This window comes from Oncorhynchus tshawytscha, linkage group LG01 (assembly GCF_018296145.1).
Source record: "Oncorhynchus tshawytscha isolate Ot180627B linkage group LG01, Otsh_v2.0, whole genome shotgun sequence".
Lineage (NCBI taxonomy): Eukaryota > Metazoa > Chordata > Actinopteri > Salmoniformes > Salmonidae > Oncorhynchus > Oncorhynchus tshawytscha.
Window position 1 is genome coordinate 24,861,153 of NC_056429.1, and position 17,939 is coordinate 24,879,091.

Genomic DNA, 17,939 nt, shown 5'->3' on the forward strand with positions numbered 1-17,939 from the left:
TATGCTTGAAGAAAATTGGAAGCGAAGATTGAGTTCATCTAGCTTGAACTACGAACTCTCCGGAGGGAATATTTTATCCGAGAGCAGTCTCTCAAACGCGGAATTGAAATTAACACTGTCAGAAGGATTGTGCTTGGACTTCGAATACCTGTCAAGGCTCTCTGACAACAGGTCTTCATTACAGTCAGGTTACATCCTATTCATAGAGATCAGACACAAATATTGTGATTTTGTCCAATCAACAAAATGTAATTCAAATGCTGTTTTAGCCTACACACCAACGATGCTTTTTTGTATGCTATCGGCAACCAGATTCAATAACTCGTATAACCCTAAGAAATAGGACTTACTTTGCCTGAAGGTTTAGAGCAGAAAAAAGCATTTACCCACATGCAATTTATAGATAGCATAATTGTGAAATCGTTGACAATACGAGGAAACTGATTAATTTCATATGTCTTTCATATCAGAGCAGGTAGGCTATGGATTCGACTGTACAGACTAGTTAGCCTATAGGCTAACGGTTGCTCAATGTCACATTTCACGCCTCTGAAGAGTGATTTGGCACACCGGACTAGAGCAAAGTCTATCAAAGCATATTGTCATTTTCAATTGACCAACGTTTTACCCTTTCAGTTATACTGACAGAGAAACAATGCTACGAGCAAAGCAAGCCTGTATTTATTGATACTATCCTAAAGAAGGTCCCGCCTTTCTGGTGGCATTCTGGCTCGTCACTACTTCTTCCTTCTTCTCACCTGTTCTCACAAGCAGAATTCTTCCGCCCATTTGAGGCTAGTCCGAGGATCCTATTGGTCCCGGGCGGTGCCCATGCTATGGTGACGTCACGGTTGCCCCTGCAGTGTGAATGAATCAAGCAGCCTGTATGATCACACCAAAAGAGCACAGCGAAATCCGGCAAGCACAGGACAATATTCCAGAATAATAAAACAAACCGGACTTTAACGGGACAGCTAGATCTACAGAAGGGTCCATACCCAGTTTCTATTTGATATATTCTACCCTTTTCACTAAATAGACGGGAGCTTCAGCCCACCGTGTATATGTGTGTGTTTATTCCCGGTTTTGGATCACAATGATGCAAAGTGCGGCTGTTCTACCAACAGAGAGTCCTGTGAAGGGTCTACCGGAGATACTCGGAGTGCCAATGCAACGTAAGGCTTTTCCATTTCCTATTCTATTGATTATATCATAAGGACATTGGCAGGTGAGCTTTGAAATGCTGCAGAGCACTGCTGTAGAACAGATGCAGCGGTTAATTACACAGGGTTGAGGGACAGACAGGCTAATGAAGACAGTGATATGTATTCATACTATTGTGGCTCTTACTCCACTGACTCATATTACGTGTGTTTTATATTATTATTTGAAGTGAGGATATTAGTTGCATCTCATTTTGATCTTCTGGTCCTCATATGGAATTTTGTGGAATGCTGTATAGATAGAGATTCTTTATCACAAGTATGTATTGTTTAAACTGCTCACAGTGTTGTTTATAAACTCCTGCCCTTTGCACGAGTTGTACGTGCGGGTTTTACTCTATTTTAGAAGCCCCATGTGCATGGGCCTAGGTTTTGACGTCCATAATACTCTACTCCTCAAGACATAGACAGACTTTAAGATATTTTTTACATTTCTTATTAGCACAGGAATATTTATATTTTCTACCTCCTGTATTCTATTCCCTCGAGCTGTATGAGAGGGTTGCCTCTGGTTTACAATCAGAGACATGCTAGACAGCTGTTTATTTGCAAACGAGTCTGGCCACGTACGAGAGATCAGACGTTGTCATCACCTACTCTCTTTACCCAGCTGGTTTGACTGACAGCTATTACTGAGTCATATCTGAATGATTCAGGCTATATATGTTAATGTATGCTTTAATGTTTCTGTTAAAGCTGTGTTTTTGCACTATTGTAGGCTACATCATTGTACAATTATGTCTGTCTTATTATTGTTTGACACATATATGATATTATAGCCTACTAAAACAGGTGGTTTTGTCGTCATTTCTATTAAAACATGAAAAACATTAAATATTTCACTATATTGTGTGTGCAATAACTAGCCTACCTCAGCATCAAAGCAAAGAATTGCGTATCTTCGCATCTGCTCTTTATCGTCGTCATGTTAATCTTCAAGCCTATATAATCTGATCATGCTATCAAGATAGAACTGGGATAGGATAAATTCCTGACCTAATTATTCATGTGCGAGCCACTGAAATGTACAGATGGACCTATTATGGTTTTACCTCTAATGTTGCTCTTAATCCACAATGAAATACTCCTTTATATCGCAGATCCAAACGAGCCATTGCTTCTTTCAGCGCTGGAGAGTATAAACAAAACATATATATATATATATATATATATATATATATATATATATATATATATATATATCGTGATTATTTTTGTTCAAAATCTAGACTAATTTCTTACGATTTAGTACATGATTGTATTCCGTTTTTTTATAGTGCACATCAGTTAACCCATTTAACTAATTTAAAAGAGAGACTGTCAAAAACTGTCTCTTGTATTAGTTAATTAATACGAACTTCATTTAGGCTACCATACATTATTGATAAAGGTAGTGAAACATAATGCATAATGCACAAAGTGAAACATAACGCAGAATTGTGAAATATAATTTGTTTAACCTGTACAAATAGCCTGTATATTGGCGGCGTATGCTCTTTAATTTTGTAAATCGAGGGAGATTAAAAGATTGGGTAAAGATCTTGCCACTCAACCCCCCTTGGTGCATACATGCTGGATTTAATACCGGATTACTCTACGAATAAAAATATTTTAGTATTATGTATCTAAACATTATTATCATGATGAATATGGCTGTTCGCATGCTCTTACGAATAAGGGTAATTATTCTTAAACGGTTTTTGGCACAAAGCCTCAAGAAGAAGAAGATTACTTCCTGAATAGAGTTTACAGTCTGCTTGCTTTGAAGTGTAGGTCATGCAATCTACAAAACATATCAACTATAGGCCTATGAGCTCCATAGGCTATGAGCTCGTTCCCTAATACTATAGGCTTCGTATAAAGGGGTTACAGTACAGTCATTCCGATGCTGTAGCTAATAAGCACATGACATGGTTGATATGAAACACTTTTTAAGTCCTGTTAAAAAAAAAACAAAGTTGGTATCCCTATCAGACTGGTGAGAAAGGAACATCTATCGAAATACAGCCGCCTAAAAGAGGAAAGGAAGCGAATAGGATCACATTTTCTTAGATTTGAGGACCCCTCTTGAGGCACACCAGAGATCTTAAGTGGTATAATCGTGTGATTTATAAGTCAAGCAGAGAGAGAGAGAGAGAGGGGAAGTGTAGAGGCTATTAGACATCGAGCGTGAATAGGCCTACTGCCAAGATTGGCTGCATGCTGGAGGCCCTTGAGCTTTCCTTTCAGCACCACCACTGCCGCCAAAATCTAATGAACAAAAGCACCACAAATCAGAGGAATTATTTCATATTTTGTGGATGTAAAATACACCTATCTTTAATTCAGTTTTGTATTAACTCGTATTGAAAATGCATGTACTCCATAGTTATCGTAGTGTGAAGTTGATTGGGAAATACCTGTTATGCAAATGACTGTAGGCATAATGCCACATCACAATAGTAAAAATACAAGATATTGAGCTTTGCAGCATCTTTTCATTTACTTGGGCCTACACCTTTATAAGTGGAATGTAAAACGCATACCTCTATTCTTTGTGTATGCGGCTTATGTATGAATGTTGCTGATTGAGCAGCCTTCCAGAAACAATAAATATGAAAATTGTACTCCTCCAAAATGTCTCCCAACGTACAGAATGAAGAAGCACATGTAGTATTACTTCTCGTGACCTCTAAAGCGCACGTTTAAACAGCTTGGTATGGGTGTGATTAGATTAATGATTAGACAGTGTGATTTCATGTGTAATTTATTTAAAACAACAACTAGTTTGGGATAGGCTAATTGCAGACCTTAGATACAGTGAAAATATTAAACTCCTCGAGCACAGAAAAAAATCACCTGGATAATGATTTTGCGCACAGAATGCTGCTTATCTCTATTGCATCAATTTTAATGAGTTTGAGGGGTCCGTTCTAATTTCGATTTCCTTATGTTCTTGCCACTATTCTAAGATATTGAAAATACAATTTTTTTTATGAGATGCCTCTTCACCTGGCCATTGTTCGCTCACATGGTTAACATAAGCTACCAATGCAGGGAAATTACTTCCCGAGGTTTCATATTCATATCAAAGGAAAAAAATAAGGCTGTATAATAATAATAATAATAATATGTATTGTTATATCACATTGTAATATTTAACTCTATATATATTTATAAATCTAATAATATATCTGATTATTTGTTTTTTTGCATAGCCTAATCTTATCACAGCAATAGTGACGCTGCTCTGGTGATGTTGATGGTGATCATTAATGGTGTATTGTGGTGATAATGGTGTATTGTTTTTAATACTATTAGTGATCCTACTTATAACCTAGTTTTCTTCATTCATGCCATTATTACTCGGTTTAAGATAAGAAAAATCGAATCAGTGGGGTCCAATCAAGTCCACTTCAAGGCTAAATATTGTGTCACTGGCACAGGCACTTGATTTTAAAAAAGCAGAGTAAAGGAATGGGATCAATCTCAAATCAAATGAATGTCATGGTGACACAATTTACTCTGTCAGATTATATTTTTATCGAGGTCGAATATAATGATGAGGAATTGCATTACTGTTTTATTTTGTATTTTTTTAAACATAATTTTACCCGGCTCTGATCTTGTAAACCGGCCTCGGCAATGTTCTGCTCACCTGTCTCCTTGCAGTATTCCAGGACCAGGATATTGTCTTAACGCATGCTGTGTATTCTATCTCTCTCTCGCCCTCCAGAAATCCCCCAGTGTGCGGGCTGTAGTCAACACATCCTCGACAAGTTCATCCTGAAGGTGCTGGACCGCCACTGGCACTCCAAGTGCCTCAAGTGCGCCGATTGTCAAGCGTTGCTGGCAGACAAGTGTTTCTCGCGGGCGGGAAATGTGTACTGCAAAGAGGACTTTTTCAAGTGAGTATAACTTCATTTATAAACGTATTGAATGGGAATTTCGAACATTTGATTATAGCAAGCTTAATTGAATTATATGTAAAAGTAATGTACTTTTCAGCAAAGCTAGCATTATATTTAATTGCCTACATTCAAGTGAGCTAAAAAAATGCCAACATGATTGCACTGGCTTTGACTTGTGAAATCACTCAAATCATCATACAATTATCAAAATTTGCCTATCCTATAGCCAAATTTAATTGATCGCACAAAACAAACCATCTTACGTGATTTGGCATTACAAACCAAATAGTCTTGTAGGCCTACGCAAATCCATGACTCTTGCATTTAACATGCGAATCACATAGATCTACACATAACACACCATAGGCCTATAATTAAACAGACTATGAGACTAGAACAGAATGCCATGATATAACAGTAATATTCACAATGGGCATCCATAGCTTATAGAGGTCTCCAACCTTTTCTTTGTCGAGATCACTTTATGATTCAAAAAGCAAGCCGAGGGCAATTCTCTGCTGGGCACGGGAGATCAAGTGCTCCTACAATATATTGTGTGATATCAATTACATTATCAATAGCATATAGGGCCTAACTATAGTGCATGGGCGGGAAACACAGGGCAAAGTTCTACTTCCAATTCAATTAAATTCCTAAAAATGACTGGAAATAACTATTGCTTCGTGCATTTGCCTATTTTCATATATAATAAGAGAGGTCTGTTTTTCTCAATGTAGTCCTACCCCTTATTATAAATAACCTAGTCCCTTATATTTCAAAACTTGAGTCTCAAGCTAGGCTACCTGATAACACTGGCAATGGGTCAGTTGTTGTAGCCAATTACTTGTGAGGTACATCAGAGCATAAATTGAAATAACTAGTTTTTAAAATTTCACTGGACTGATGGTGACGTCTCATCGGAGGGTGGGAGAGAGTGCGAGTCGAAGTGGAGAAGCGTTTTTCATGATTTCTAAAAGTGTTGAATAAAAACAGCGCTCGATTAGATCAATGCAATCAATGACCGATATAGAGGGGGACTGAGGCCCTTCATGTCGAAAACACTGATATCAAATAACTTGGCAAATGCTTCAACATCCTCTTCTATACACGGTCTCTTGAATTTTTTTTAGCTTTGTTTGGCCATTTTACTTGAGTCTTAGCTAGCTAGCTAACGGTGAGCAGCCTGCGGTGAGTAGCCTACACAGCGATAGCTACTGTTTACTTCACATGGTATCCGTGCGAAATGACACGTGCCAGAACCACCCATTATTTTGAGTTTTTTCAGGTAAATAATCAAGCATAATTCAAATTAATTACATAGGTCTAAATTAAATGTATTTTACGCATAGCACTAGATTTTATGTAAGATGTCCTTGAGTGTCCTGAAGGCATCTGCCAAATAAAATGTTTTATTATTATTGTCTATATATCCCTTTCGTTTTCCCACCCCGTACCTGCGTACTATGCATTTCATCTGATGGCGTATGTATGTTTAGACCTTGATTGAAATAGGTGCCGGTACTAATTTTAGGTGAAGGTACCATTTATATTTAGGTGCAGCAACCCCTCAATTCTTTTGAGCTAATATTCTATAGGAGGTGCAGGAACTCGAGCAGAAGAAAAATTGAGGTGCCAGTACTCAGTTCCAGTGAGCTCCTGCCCAAGTCAAGTACTGTGATTAGGTAAAAAGACAAATAATGTCCTGTTTGAAACACTGACAATCGGATTGGGTGGGCTTGGCATGCGCCCACCCAGGCACACCTGTGCCTATGCCCCTTGTCAGTGAGGACTTTCCTCTTTGCATAGTTAACTTTCATAATGTTAGAGAAAAGGCTTGTGTCAAGACTTAGTGACATGATCAACACAATGAGGTTAATCAAGCTGAACATCCTACAACATCCTCCTGCCTTTCTGGCCATGTTGAATACTTATGTTGAATAAGACAGAACACATAACACTCAAACGTTCAACTCCAAAGACACTCTATACAAATTCAATTTATTACTGCTCTACCAGCCCTAGCTGGACACACAAAACAGCAACTTTGAATTTCTTCTCTTCCCTCTTTCCCCCCCTTTTGCTTCCATCTTTTTACGATTGAATTTCTGAGGCATTAAAGAAGAAAATTAAGTTTGACTTTTATCCAAAACAGGATCCGTACAGGCTTTTACTAAATCATGTTTGAGAGGTTTTAATGTCAGAAGCTTCCATGAGACCTAAAAAGCGTGCAAGTCAGAGAGTGGAGGCTAACTTTATTAGGTGGCCCTGGGGACAATAGGGGGGATTTTTTAAATGTTAAAACTGCAGTGGTGCTGTGCACTAGAGGGACGGGAGAGAGGAAGAGGAGAGGGAGGATGAGGATGGGAATGGGGCTGAGGCGGGGGCTTGGAACTGGAGTATAGTGCTGGATTCCCAGCAGTGATGAAGAAACTTCACCTTGGTCTGAAGGAAGGGTTTATTTCTCTGTATAGGCTGTGTGATTTACAGCCCCTCCTGAGTCGGTGCTTTATTGGTTCTCTTCAGTGTGTTTACTCAGAGCTCTCTCTATTGGATCTCTCAGCCCCCACTATACCACTACATTGATCCATGCCATTTGTCAACCTGAGGACCAGCCTACCACCAACACAAATGCATTCCACCACTGATGCTTTCCCCCTCTACAACTTATACAGCTATTAATACTATTATTAGTGTAAATAGAGGCGAAAACGATGCATGCTATGTCCTAACTATGTTATAGACCTTCTTCGTTATCATCCGCCTCTGTCTGAGCTGACTAGGGCTGGATCTACCTGTTCTGGATGGGGTTTGAGTATCTGACGGCAGGTGTGTATTGTGTGTGTGTTTACTTGCAGGCGGTTTGGAACAAAGTGTGCATCATGCCAACAGGGGATACCGCCGACCCAGGTGGTGCGGAAGGCCCAGGACTTTGTGTACCACCTGCACTGCTTCGCCTGTGTCATGTGCAGCCGGCAGCTGGCCACTGGGGATGAGTTCTACCTCATGGAAGACGGCAGGCTGGTGTGCAAGGAGGACTACGAGACGGCCAAACAGAATGGTAGGTGTCTGACTGGGTCATCCTCCTATTGCTTTGGCCACTGTTTTGTGTGAGTAATATTTTGTGTGAATAATTCAGTCTTGTCTCCTTGGTAACCTGTTCTATTTAGAACATTCTCACCAAATAGACTTGAGACTAGCAGCCTCAAGCTGGTTCACCCATGTGGCATGGTGCTCTAAATCTCTGCTGGCTTCTGCAGGGGAGCTGTGGAGAAAGGCGCAGGAGTTAGGAGACAGTTAGTTCAGCAGACAGCAAGGTGCAGTTAACCAACCTGGATTCATGGGTAGATGTAACATAATCAACAAAAATCCGTGAGACTCAAATTAGTATGATATGTTATCTTTGGTATGGAATGTATTCATTTGTAGATTTTCATCATCCATTTCGAATGATATGTTACGAATTACAATTTGTATGGTATGTTACGAAATACAATTTGTTGATATGTTGCGTATTACAATTTGTATAATATGTTACGCAATTGCCATACCTTTGATATGTTACGAATTCCAATTTGATGTGGCTAACATTAGCTAAGTGGCTAATGCTAATGTTAGCTAGGTGGCTAACGTTAGCTATGCTAGGTGTAGCGAAAAAGTAGTAAGAAGTTGCAAAGTTGTCTGTGATAAGATTTGAAAACGCATCCTTTGGGTTGCTAGACGTTCGCCTTATACGCCTACCCATTCACCTTGAACGAACAATCAACCTCCTTTCATTTTTGCCTTAATTAAGTAACCTTCTGTCTTATATAACCATACCAAACATAACATATCATACTAATTTGAGTGTCCCATATTTTCATTTACTATATTACGTCAAGTCTATGAGACCAGCCTGCATTAACTCCTTTATGTACAATAATACTGAAGAATTGAGAGATCACAAGAGGCAAGGGGATAGTGAAGAGGGGGTCCCAGTGGGTGTCTCTCAGTGTCCTGCCTGGGCATTAAATCTCCAGTTTCTGTGACCTTTTATGGATCTGATTTTGAAAGCTCTGCCTGTGTATTTATGGAGATTTACATGGCCTGCTGATTGTTTATCTTAAGTGATGCAATGCACTTTTACGGTGGGCCACCAATAACTCCCTTCTTCTGGAATTCTCCTTGGAGATATATGTCCCTTACAGCTAGAGTTGGACAGTTTGAGAAGGGTATCAACTTGCCATACATGGCACCTCAGTCCATTCAAGCAAGTTCTTCACCTGTATTTACTAGTCGATATACAAAATCAAAAACCCACAGGTTAATTACAATAAAAAATGTTAGTCACAAATATAGCTAAATATCTAAAGGGTATTTTATAATCCTTGCATGTCTTTCTCAGATGATTCAGAGGCAGGTGCAAAGCGACCACGAACCACCATCACAGCCAAACAGCTGGAGACCCTTAAAATCGCCTACAAGAACTCTCCCAAGCCAGCGCGCCACGTCCGCGAGCAGCTCTCCTCAGAGACGGGGCTTGACATGAGAGTAGTGCAGGTGTGTGCCTCACAACAGGATCTCTATTACCAAGCAGAGCAGTTTTCTAGTTTGGACTTGTTTAAGAAAACATCCTAGTGATAATATGTAGATATGAACACAAATTAGAAGAGTAAAACCTCTCTTCTGTATTTACTGAGAAATGTCTCTCATCCCCCAATGGCAGGTGTGGTTCCAGAATCGTCGTGCAAAAGAGAAGCGTTTGAAGAAGGACGCAGGGCGGCACCGCTGGGGTCAGTTTTACAAAAGTGTCAAACGTAACCGAGGGGGCAACAAAGTGGAGAAGGAGAGTTCAGCAGATGATGCGGGACTGAGCGACAGTGAGCTCAGCTTCAGAGGTCAGTATGGCTAACCCAACCCCAAACCTCTTTCTTCTCTCTCTCTCTCTCTCTCTCTCTTCCTCAACTCCTCCTCCTCTTGTCTTCCTTTTCACATATCTCCATGGGAGCCTACATGAAAAGAGAAGCGTTGGCCATGCAAATGACATTTTACACATCCCCATGTTTATATGGTTATTTGATGTTTGTGAGCCTGTTTTGGGGACTCATAAAAGTCTCAAGCCACTTTTAAAAGGAGGCTGTTTTTACGAGAAATGAAAACACCGTAGCAGAAACTCTATAAAGTAGGTGAAGCTTTTAGTCAATTAGAGGGAAAGTGCTCTGGGGCATTGTTGTTATTGAAACAGCACTGGAGGGACTGTCAGAGACAAATATTTTGTATTGCATGAACAGACCCCCTTTGTTTGAGCTTAAGATACATCATGACTCTGTCGTCTCTTACTAAGCGCTGGGGGAACACTATTAAGTACTACACACCTATGCCATTTACCTAGATGAAATCCAGATTATGTTGCCTCAATAAAATGGTTTCATAAAGGCACTTAATTCTATTTAAAGATAACAGCTGTATAATGTTGATATAGTTGATGACAACTCCATAGAAGTGTTAAAACACCACTGTGTGGCTAATTGATAGTTGCTAACTCCCTCCTCTCTTCCACCAGACGACCAGATCCTGTCAGACCTGGGCCACACCAACGGTCTGTATGGGAGTGTGGGCGACGTGGCCAACGGAGGCTTGTTGAACGGAGGCTTCTCTCTGGACGCTGCTGGACAACCCTATCATGACATTCGGCCGGGCAGTCCCTACGGCCTCCCCCAGTCGCCGTCGTCCATCGCCTCGCTGTCCGGCCACACCCCGCTGCTCAACAACCTGGGCTTCACCATGGACAGCATCATGATCCAGGGGGGGCAGGGTGGCGTGGGACAGGCTCTCAGGGCCATGGCAGGAGGCCCCACCTCTGACCTCTCCACAGGGAGCAGCACGGGCTACCCAGACTTCCCCACCAGCCCTGCCTCATGGCTGGACGAGATGGACCACTCCCAGTTCTGAGCTCCACCATGAACACAGCAGACTGACTGGGGAACAGAGACAGACGAAGCAGGCTTTTTACATTTCTATTTCCCTGAAACTTGATATAGTTTGTTGTCCAATAATGGATGTGGAAGTGGTAGACATGCTACACGTCAGCTACCCTCCCACCACAACAGAGTAAAGGAAGTATGGAGACCCACCACTGACCAGAGCAGAGCAGTGGCGCCACACAGAACAGAACGGAAGGACGAAACACTACTGAATGTTGAACTTACACTGTATTCTACTTTTTTTATGGATGGATTTTTTTTCATTCTTTGGAAAAACTGGATTTGAAATTTCCAGCATGAGTTTGTGCATTGGGATGGTGTTTGTCATTAAACCCTGAGGCAAGCCCAAACAGCTATCAGCAATGTACAGTGGTTAGCTAGCTTAGAGGAAGTATTTAGTGTTGTGCGCATTGCGTCTATGCACTTAGCTAGCTACCGTCCCATAGCTTACATTGCATATGAAGTGTGACTGGCTCATCCGTGGATGTATGGAGAAAATTACTTATTTATTCTTTTTTTCGGGGGGGGGGACTCCCCCACATGTGTTTCGTGCACTCTGATTGGCTCAAAGTCAAGTTATTGGCCATTGACGAGCATTGCGATTCTACAAGTAGAAACGGTTGATTATTCACTACCAGGTCAGCACGCAGCAGGTGCCGCTTTTGTTCTAGCAAGAGAAGGAACGGCCTCCCACTCCTATCAACAGGGAGATTCTCTGTGAGTTTCATGCTTTAGGGCCACAATCTAAATGGAATCCCTAAAAAAGAAGCTTCCTGCATGCTTCTGAATGAGGAGGATCACTGTTGAAAAGCATTTTACATTGGCAATGCACTTTACAGTTCTCTTTGTACATGGACAGCAACAAACAGAAAAGCGATGAATGCACAATACAATCCAGCAGTGTTTCCATATTAGATCCATTTTTTCAAACAGTGTCACAATTCCCATGCTAAGTTTTTTTAATGTAATTCTGAAACTAACAGCACTGGGATTTTAGGAATTACTCGATGTTGGTCCAGCTGTCTGTACAATGCGGGAGCCACAGATTCTTCTGTGTGCAAAATGGGGAAGTTGAGAGGGGATAGTTGCTTGCTAAAAACCCATTCTCTTCTGTAATGTAGGTGCTTGACTTGTTCTCGTCTGTGAATGATCTCTAGTCCTGGGGATTTTGTCAGTATTTATTTCTCCGTTGTCCATACTCCCAGGATATGCTCTCTGCTAATAGTGGATAGCCTCTCTCCTATAAGTCATTGTCATCACATGACAGTAGGGTAGAGAGAAGTGCAAAGTCAATTCAACAAGAATGTGGGAATTCACATTTGATATCCTCTTTTACTGGTGCAGCTGACAACATGGGGATTCCTATGTCATTATGACAGATACAGGAACAGAATAATGGTTTTACTAAATGTTTCATTAACACAGTATATTTATTTATCTAAATAAAAAAACACACACCAACCTAATCTTGACTGAGGATCATTCACTGTTAATGCTGAAAAGCCAGTACTGATCCTGCTTAGAAGCTGCTCTTCTCTGTCAACAGCTGTAGCATCACTCCTCAAAGTAAACACAAGCAAAAGCGATTATCAAACGTAATACTTAGAGCCACTGTAAAGCAGCTGATGGCCTGATTGTCATGGTATCGGAATAATGCTGTGGTGTCGTGCATCTTACATGACCCCCACTGGGTGAGATTAGTTTATTAATTTTTTTTTACAAAATCTGTCTTGTCTGATGGTGTTGGTTTCAAGGCTTTCATGTAGTGTCTAAAGGCCACTAAAGTAACTGTACAAGGAGGCACTTCTTTCAGAAAAAATAAATGATCTAAGATACCATGAAATAAACTGAGGTAACAAAATGAGATGCTGACGGAACAATTCCTGTAAAAAAAAATCTCAATGTCTGTTCATTTATATTTATTTTTGTGTCAATTGCCAAATGTGGAACCAGCTGAAAAGAGCATACATTATGCCAACCAGAATGCAAATCAACAAACAGTAAAACAACACATGTAAATGTACACACACACAAATATCATTTTTGTTCAATCTATGTTGCCTCAGAACTTTGCTTCTTAATTGTTGTACATTTTGTACAGTTTCAAAAGGTGTTGACAGTCTTATTTCACGAGCTCTATTTATTTCCATGTGTCTTTGAAAAAGATGAAACAGAGAGCACTGAATCTATTCATATAAGCCTTCTGTGCTGGTGGTATGAACTGTGTACAGTAAAAACTATACGAGGAAATAAAGCTGAATTGTCTTTGGATTAAAGTGCTGTATTTCTCTTTAATGTTTACATGAACTTTCTCATTATAAAGAAAATAGCAGATACAGTTAGAGGAGACATGTCTTCTGACTGAAGAAGAAGACGAGCAACAACTCAGCAGTGAGGAAGGCGGTACAGTAGCTATGGCTCACCACTTAGGAGCCAGGAGAGAAGAGGAGGGACCATGATTAGTGTTTCCTTCACACAGGTAAAGGTGCGTCAGACAGGCAAAGCAATGCCCTAGGGATTGTTCACACAAATTCCATCATTTGTCAATCTTGTTCTTACCTTGGAAGTAGCATATGGGCCAGGAGTGACTGCCATCTATGATTCATCTGTTATTTCTTAGCTATGGCCATGCAGCCTTGTACCAGACTGATTAACACAGATTCTGTGGTAGCAAACCATTCATGCAAGCTTGCGAGAACAGGCTGGCTCGTGAAGCTAATGGCCATGCACCACTGCATAAGAATAGCATCAATTTACCAAATATCACTCACTTCAGTATAGTAATCCCATAGGATTGTAGCTGTGTTCACTGAAAATGTAGAGACTATTATTTTCACTATAATCTTACTTTGAATGAACTATCCCTTTAAGGATGAACTGATACAAATATTACACATTCAATTATGGAGATCCAGTCAGTCAATCAAACAGACTGTAGTAACCATGGTTTTCTGTATCTTTATTCGTAAACCAATACACTAAGCCCCGTCCCACCCATAGGAGAGAAAAAACAGGACAAAGCAGCACATCTGCTCAGTTGCAGCGAACACTGATCCCTCTGCTACTAAAGACTGCACCAGATTGCAGTTTTGCACAGTCAAATCTTTCCTTAATCCCTGCACTGTTAACTAATTGTAAACTGCCTTGTAAAAGAAATATGGATAAATATGATTTGTGGTCAGGCAAGATAGCAGAGCAGCGTTAATACAGGAGTGTATACAACCACACATCATAGTAAATGAACCAAATACGACAATTCAGCATGACTATAACCCATGCGCTAAAGAAGTGTTGTTGGATAGACATCTGAAATAGGCCTAGACTGGCTACATATTCATAGCAAAATTAAAACAAATGTAAAACTCAATAATATACAACACAACCGTTATCCAGACCTTTTCTGAGTCTTACCAGGTCCGTCCTAAACTGAAGTATTATCGATTTGGTTGTGTTTAAGCTCCTGTTGTGTAAGAAGAAGAAAAGATCAGTCTAGCAGAACACGCACGTTTGCATAAAACGCTACAAAACAAGCTGATTTTATTCAGCCGATGACAAGCTATGATGACCATTAATGGATATCCTTTAATAGTGCTGCCTTACAAAGATAAACAGCAACAAAGACAGTTTGGATAATTTACACGGCACTTACAGCACTAGTATACAAATAAATCTGGGAAATTCCTGCACTGTTGCTTTTGCAAAGATGACAAACACAAGCACAAATGCCATCATCATCGATCTGAGGCGTCTATTACAACCTTCCTGAAGGCAACAATTCTATTAACATGTAAATAGATATTTGGTTCAGACTGAACTTCATCTTGGACATCAAGACAGGATATTTTCTTCAAATGATGGCTTATTTTAATGATGAGCAATGGCTGCCATGACAGTGTAGCTTTAAATGGGTTTGAGTCACAGAGAGGCTTTTCAATGATAACTTCAAGGTTGTTCTGTTTGAAGTGAAATTAGGTTCTTTTCACTGGGTCCTCATAGCAGAAATGAGATAGTTCACATGTAATTAAAGCGAAGGAGGGTCGTTAACAGGATATTGGCTTCAGTGCCTGGTGAGGTGTTGCTTATTAGAACATTCTGGTGAGACGAATCATATAGACACTTGTCTATGGAGCAGCTTGGATCACTATCGCCTCGAGTAGCAGCAGACGGCAACGCTTGTTTATCATGCACTAAACACCCAGCTTTGCAACAGAGACTTATCGAGTTCTCGTGAAGATATTAGAGGGATGCTTTTCAACAGCAGAGACGGGATTTTACTTAGTGTTGAATTCCAAGCAATACTGTTCTGGGGACTAGCGAGCAGATTGCATTAAGAGTTGGCCAGTACAACAACATGCCGTTGCTTTTAGCCCCCAGACTGGGGAGACTAAGAGAGGCAGAGGAAAGTGCTCCAGCTCATCCCTGTAACAAACCTTGGCCATCTGTCACTAATGGTGTTAGAGAGGCGACTTGTAAAAATGCATAAACGTTAAGTAAAGAAGGTTTGAGAGGAGGCACTGTCAAAAGTGAAAAGCTCAGAGAAAATTGAAGCCCATAATGGAAACATAATGGGCTTAGTGTCACAGTTGTGCAGACATGCCCGGGGAGTATGACATCACCGACTCCTACCCCAACCCAATCGAGATTCAGGAAATGACTGGTACATGGGCGAAACAGCTTTTTCAAATATACCAACAGCATTATTCCTGGTTGTGTAGGGAATGCATACTGTAACAAGCTGAGGGTCATAAGAGCTCTCCTTCTCAGTGATACCGTAAGAGAGCAGACTGTCTGGGCTGGGCCGTCTCTGTTCTGTATACTGGGGCCATGGTGACTGACTGACAGACAGCAGGACTCTTTTCGGTGACTGTTATTTAATGCCTCATGTTCAGGGAGATTGAGAGAAAGAGGGATTACAGCTTGTCCCCATTGTTTGTTCAAATGTGCATTAGCTTCTTTATCAAGCGGTGGTTAAGAGCTGAGATTCCAGATTTAGTATTCTCATCTGGTGGGAGGGAGGGGGTGCCAAAGAGACTGCTCTGATCAGAAGGGCTTACAAAAAACTAAAGCAGATTTGGAGGCAGCCCATGTGTTGGCTATTTGGAGAACATCCAAATATATTTTAAGTGACATAACAGAGGGTGTGGGTATGTGGGGTGGGCCAAGGGAGACACAATGTGCTAGGTGAACAGTTCACTTAAACGAAGAGGCCTCGCCAGGCGATGTGTGTGTTATATAGTTGTTAGTCATCATGGGATAAGGTTGAACTTCTCTAGTTCTCCATGCTCCATCTGAATATACAATTGCATATTAGATGTTTATTTTTAAGATACATTTAAATATACAGTTACATTCTGCTTGTCAAGAATGATGCAAACAAAAATGCTTCAAACATTATTCTGAATAATATAATAAGTTTGACTTACTCCTAGGGTAAAATGTCCATACGCTGTCCAATTGTACTTTAAAGATTTTTATCAGCAAACACAAGACAACCAAAGGTAACACACAATATCTGAAACAGAAGGAACCTCTTTTTGGTTGACATTTCTTTATTTTTTTAATAGCAATGATGACGGATGGATTCCTTGGAATTTGACATGAGACGATGAAGTGGTGGCAGGTTGAACTGCCAGAGTGGGATGACCATTGCACCTATCCGGTGTATGTGACAATAAAAAACATCATCATCATTACTGAGAGGGCTGTGTGCTAGGTCTGGGGTGGGCACAGGCTGGAGGGGAGGAGAGGGAGAGGAGGGGATGGCGAAGCTGGGCCTAGCCCTTGGAGGCGGTGTACTGGCGCAGCAGTGAGGAGATAGAGCTGGATTCAGTGACCTCCTCGGGCAGAGAGCCCTCCTGGTCCTTAATGGAAGGGTCTGCCCCAGCCTGTAGGAGCAGCTCCACTATGTCAGCAAACTCACACGCAGACGCTGCAGGACAGAGAGGGGGAGGGGAGGAAGGAGCAGAGTAACAGAGTAGGGTAAGAGAGAATGAGAGGGGGAGAGGAGAGAGAAGGGGGAGAGGAGAGAAAAGGGGGAGAGGAGAGAAAAGGGGGAGAGGAGAGAAAAGGGGGAGGAGAGAAAAGGGGGAGGAGAGAAAAGGGGGAGGAGAGAAAAGGGGGAGAGGAGAGAAAAGGGGGAGAGGAGAGAAAAGGGGGAGGAGAGAAAAGGGGGAGGAGAGAAAGGGGGAGGAGAGAAAAGGGGGAGAGGAGAGAAAAGGGGGAGAGGAGAGAAAAGGGGGAGAGGAGAGAGAAGGGGGAGGAGAGAGAAGGGGGGGAGGAGAGAGAAGGGAGAGAGAGAGAGGAGAGAGAAGGGGGAGAGAGAGAGGAGAGAGAAGGGAGAGAGAGAGGAGAAAGAAGGGGGAGAGAGAGAGGAAAGAGATATAATTGTGATGCACTTCAGAGGTAAAAGGATCCAGGGTTGACTACAGTTAACATGCCATGAAAGCAGCTATTTCCATATATCATTTTTGGGCGGTATGACAAGAATATACACAAATCTGTATATCTAACAGTACCCAAATCACCTTCAAAAGGCTTCAAGGTCACTGGAGACATGATGCACACAGCTACATCTGAACACATCCTCTAAGCACAGCTCATTGGTGTTAATATTCCTTAGGTTTTTAACCTGAGTGCAGGAGTCAATGAAAAGCTCATATGGAGGCCCATTGACATTGCCCTGAACTTGTGGTTGGCTGAAACACTGATTTTGTGCCGATTTGCAATTGGAGTCCCACTAAAAGGACTTGCAAGCTAGGCTAAGATATGAGGAGAGGGCTTGCAGTTTCTTAAACAAGTTAGCGAGTCACAGCGCTGATGCACCAGGATTCCTCCGCGCTCTGAGTGCTTTCAATCACTCTCTCCCC

The 17,939-nt window shown here is 41.2% G+C and overlaps 2 protein-coding genes across 2 annotated transcripts in view; one reads left to right on the top strand and one right to left on the bottom strand.

Annotated features, from left to right (window-relative positions):
- The first annotated feature begins 912 nt into the window (after positions 1 to 912).
- Positions 913 to 13,315, top strand: LOC112229723 (LIM/homeobox protein Lhx4-like). Its single transcript, XM_024396118.2, has 6 exons — positions 913 to 1,175; positions 4,939 to 5,110; positions 7,969 to 8,171; positions 9,495 to 9,649; positions 9,816 to 9,987; positions 10,653 to 13,315. The coding sequence occupies exons 1-6, from the start codon at positions 1,097 to 1,099 to the stop codon at positions 11,039 to 11,041; spliced, it is 1,170 nt and encodes a 389-aa protein (XP_024251886.1). The 5' UTR covers positions 913 to 1,096; the 3' UTR covers positions 11,042 to 13,315.
- A 3,289-nt stretch (positions 13,316 to 16,604) lies between these two features.
- Positions 16,605 to 17,939, bottom strand: part of LOC112248272 (acyl-CoA-binding domain-containing protein 6) — a 34,473-nt gene continuing 33,138 nt past the window's right edge. The window contains exon 8 of the mRNA XM_024417169.2: positions 16,605 to 17,002. Within this exon, the coding sequence (XP_024272937.1) occupies positions 16,848 to 17,002 (155 nt within the window). The 3' untranslated portion in view covers positions 16,605 to 16,847. The remainder of the gene's footprint in view (positions 17,003 to 17,939) is intronic.